At 37.9% G+C, this 3,816-nt stretch overlaps 1 protein-coding gene across 1 annotated transcript in view; it reads left to right on the top strand.

Annotated features, from left to right (window-relative positions):
• Positions 1 to 2,525, top strand: part of LOC106529338 (insulin-like growth factor I) — a gene marked incomplete in the record, with an annotated part of 9,102 nt that extends 6,577 nt beyond the window's left edge. The window contains 2 exon segments of the mRNA XM_014024738.1: positions 566 to 750; positions 831 to 2,525. Coding sequence (XP_013880192.1) covers positions 566 to 750; positions 831 to 1,019 — 374 coding nt within the window.
• Positions 2,526 to 3,816: the final 1,291 nt, after the last annotated feature.

Below are 3,816 nucleotides of genomic sequence, written 5' to 3'. Positions count from 1 at the left end.
GAAGCTAACAAGTTTAAGAAAGTAATTGAAGCTAACAAGTTTAAGAAAGTAATTGAAGCTAACAAGTTTAAGAAAGTAATTGAAGCTAACAAGTTTAAGAAAGTAATTGAAGCTAACAAGTTTAAGAAAGTAATTGAAGCTAACAAGTTTAAGAAAGTAATTGAAGCTAACAAGTTTAAGAAAGTAATTGAAGCTAACAAGTTTAAGAAAGTAATTGAAGCTAACAAGTTTAAGAAAGTAATTGAAGCTAACAAGTTTAAGAAAATAATTGAAGCTAACAAGTTTAAGAAAATAATTGAAGCTAACAAGTTTAAGAAAATAATTGAAGCTAACAAGTTTAAGAAAATAATTTCAGATAACTTGCTTGTTAAGAAGGTAATTGAAGCTAACACTCATAAAAGGTAATTGGAGTTAAAGAGCTTGTTAAAATGGCAATTTAAGCTAATAAACTCATTAAGAAGGTAATTTGAGCTAACGAGCTCGTTAAGAAGGTAATTTGAGCTAACAAACTCATGAAGAAGGTAAAAACTGTTTATTTGATGCGTTCTTTTTTTCTCTCTTTCAGGTAAAGGTTCCTGGTCAGGGTACGGTCCTCGGCCTCGGGGGAAGGGAATCGTTGACCGATGCTGTAAATCCTCCGGCTGTGAGCTTCAGTTCCTGGAGATGTACTGCGCCAAACCCAAAACCAAGATGATGACAACAACAACAGCAGCAACAACAACAACACACCCCACCACGAGCACAGACCTGGTACGACCTCCTTCTGGAACGTTCTGTTTAATTTTCAGGTCCAGAACCGTCCCTCACGCTTCCTGTCGTCTGTCCTGCAGTTCCAGGCGGTGTTTCAGAAGAGACTCCTGGAGACCCTCGGAGCGCCCGACAGTCCCAGGAGAGACGCCTACAGGAAGAAAACACCGCCGTCATCGTCGTTTCCACAGAGAGCTTCCTCGCCACGCAGGAGGACAAAGACGCAGCTCACAACCGGCCCGCCCACTTCGGTCTCCGTCAGCCCCCTCTGAGGTTTTCAGTCCACCAAGATGTTGTCCTCACTGGGGGGCAGGGACACTGCTGTTTCCTGGGTTTCTCCTGAACATTTGACTTACTTTCATCTGGTGAAACAAATCCTTGTTTTTCAGGCAAAGAGAATTTACCGGCTGCAGTCAATCATGATCACTAACAGGAAGTTGAGCACGAGCACTTCCTGTGTGCGATGAGTGAAACTCTGAGTGTGATCTCGCTGCTCATCTTCTTTCAGAACTTTCTGTTTGACTCAAACTTTATTTTTTTCTTCACGTTATCTTTGTAACTGTTTTTATTAAAATGTTTTTACTTATTTATTTGTCAGTAAAGAGAATAAATTTGATAATTTTATAACTTTTTGTTTGTTTTTGTTTTTTTGTCTTTGAACCATTTACCTGTTAGGAGCTCTGAGTTCGTCAGGACCGTCTGAAAATTTACAGATTAGTCAGAAAATATATTTAATTATTTAAGGAATGATTTCTCTGCTCCGCAGGGAACAAAACTCAAATTCATGACAAAAGATTTTTATTTTTCACGTTTTAAACAGAAAAAAAAAAACGATGCTGAGTTTTCTGCTCCGAGATAAAACAACCTTGAGCAAAGTTTATTGTGTAATAATTCATCGGTTCGATAAACTTTAAAATCTGTTTTCTGCCGGAGAAACGAGATAAAATAAAATATTTTCTGTAGCTTCAAAAGTTTATCTTCACACAATCGCCTCGTTCAGGATTTCCTCTTTATTGATTAAACTGTGGGGAAAATAAAAACACTCAGACCTGAACGTTTAGACAGTTTTAAATGTTTAAATTTATAAGTTCAAAATCTGTCCTGTGGTACAAGATATTTTACTAACAGACAAAATCAAACTTTTAACTTTTGAGGAGAAATCTGCTCGAGTGGAAAAGTGAGGTAATTTATTTTAATGACACCTGGACGTGTCTCAGACGGACATCTATGCCTTTTTAAACTGCCGTTACAGTATGTTAATGTTTACATGTGTTTGTTGACATGTTTGCATGTTTTTGTTTACATGTTTACATGTCATCCTTCTGTTGCAGTGGGTCTTCTGAAGGTGAGTGGGGGAGGGGGGGTGATAAGGTGGGAGGGAGGACTTTATCCTGCGTCACTCCAGATTAAAACGTTACTCTCCTCTCTTCCCAGGCAGCAGCTGAGCCCCCCCCCCCCACCCCCCAGCTCTCATGGCCGTGACTGAAGCGTTGTTTTCTCAGCTCAGTGGTAACATTTTACTCTGCAGCAGCAGCGTTAACGTCCTCTGTTCTCTCTACAGTAGCTTTTCTCTGCTGTCAGACACTTCCTGTTTGTGTGACAGGGTCAAAGGTCAAACCCTGAAACGCTGCGAGGGGTCCCCTGTCACACACCTGGATCTGCTCAGGTCTTTTAATTTGAAAAGGCCTTTCGACTTCCTGTTAGGGATCATGATTGACTGCAGCTCCAGTTTGTCTTCTTTGTAATAAATTTTTAAATGCATAAAGAAGCAACTCAAACTTTGTTTGAAGGCCTCTTTGTTGGAAACATTTCAGCTGTGAGTTTCTGCAGCTTCGGCTCTTTAGAAGCTGGTTTGAAGTATCAGTATTTATCAGCGACACGATGTTTGGCTCAGTTCTCACAATTTCTTGTTGCAGTTTTTTCAGATGGTGTCAGCGGGTCCACCTGTCCCTGCCGGTCCACCTGGGTAGAGTATCTGTTTCTGTCAAGGCCGCTGGCTGATCCAGGTCCCCCCCCCCCCACACACACACACCTCCTTCCTGCAGCCGTATCAGCAGGGTCACATCTGCAGCTGCAAACCCAAGATGCCCAGCAGAACGCCAGCATTCAGCAGCTGGGCCCAGGAAAACAAGCAGAACCGGGACGCTCCGAGGCCACGGGGGTCAGAGATGATACCAGTTAGAGTTACTGTTTGAAGAAAATCAAGTTTAAAATTCAAAATGAAGAAACAAAAAGAAGAAGACAGTCCCTAATCCTTTAATCTGACAAAACTTTTATTCTGAAAACCAAAAAATAATTTCACCTAGAATAACTTTAAAGAAGAAAAAAAAACAGCATTTATTGTTTGAAATGTTTCCTCAGAGATCTTTATGAGAAATCTGACATCAGCTGAATCAAACGTTCTTTAGCTGCATCTTATTTAGGATCTAAAATCTAAAGGAAAGTATCTGAACTCTTTGTGCTGAGTCAGCATTCAGACTGTTTTCCTCTTTTATTTGATTTGCTGCATACTTTGCTGTTTTTTAGCTGTTTTTACATCAAAACCTTCAGCTGATTAATGGGACGAGTGCTGATAGTTTTTTTTAACTTCTATAATTTAAAACATCTTTTTTTTATTACCAAACATTTAGAACAATGTTCTCTTTGAAATCTTTAATTACTGTAAATTTTGACTAAATTTTGCTGTTAGTCTTTTTAACTTGTTTTTTAATATTAGCATTTAGCTTATTTCAGCTAGTGTTTAATTTTTAGCATTTATCTTCTAGCTAGTGTTTTATTTTTAGCATTTATCTTCTTTTAGCTGGTGTTTTATTTTTAGCATTTATCTTCTTTTAGCTAGTGTTTTATTTTTAGCATTTATCTTCTTTTAGCTAGTGTTTTATTTTTAGCATTTATCTTCTTTTAGCTAGTGTTTTATTTTTAGCATTTATCTTCTTTTAGCTAGTGTTTTATTTTTAGCATTTATCTTCTTTTAGCTAGTGTTTTATTTTTAGCATTTATCTTCTTTTAGCTAGTGTTTTATTTTTAGCATTTATCTTCTTTTAGCTAGTGTTTTATTTTTAGCATTTA

The sequence above is a fragment of the Austrofundulus limnaeus genome, unplaced genomic scaffold (genome assembly GCF_001266775.1).
Source record: "Austrofundulus limnaeus strain Quisiro unplaced genomic scaffold, Austrofundulus_limnaeus-1.0 Scaffold438, whole genome shotgun sequence".
In the NCBI taxonomy this organism is placed as follows: Eukaryota; Metazoa; Chordata; class Actinopteri; order Cyprinodontiformes; family Rivulidae; genus Austrofundulus; species Austrofundulus limnaeus.
Note: the sequence above shows the minus strand (reverse complement) of the source record. Positions and strands in the feature narration are given on the sequence as shown.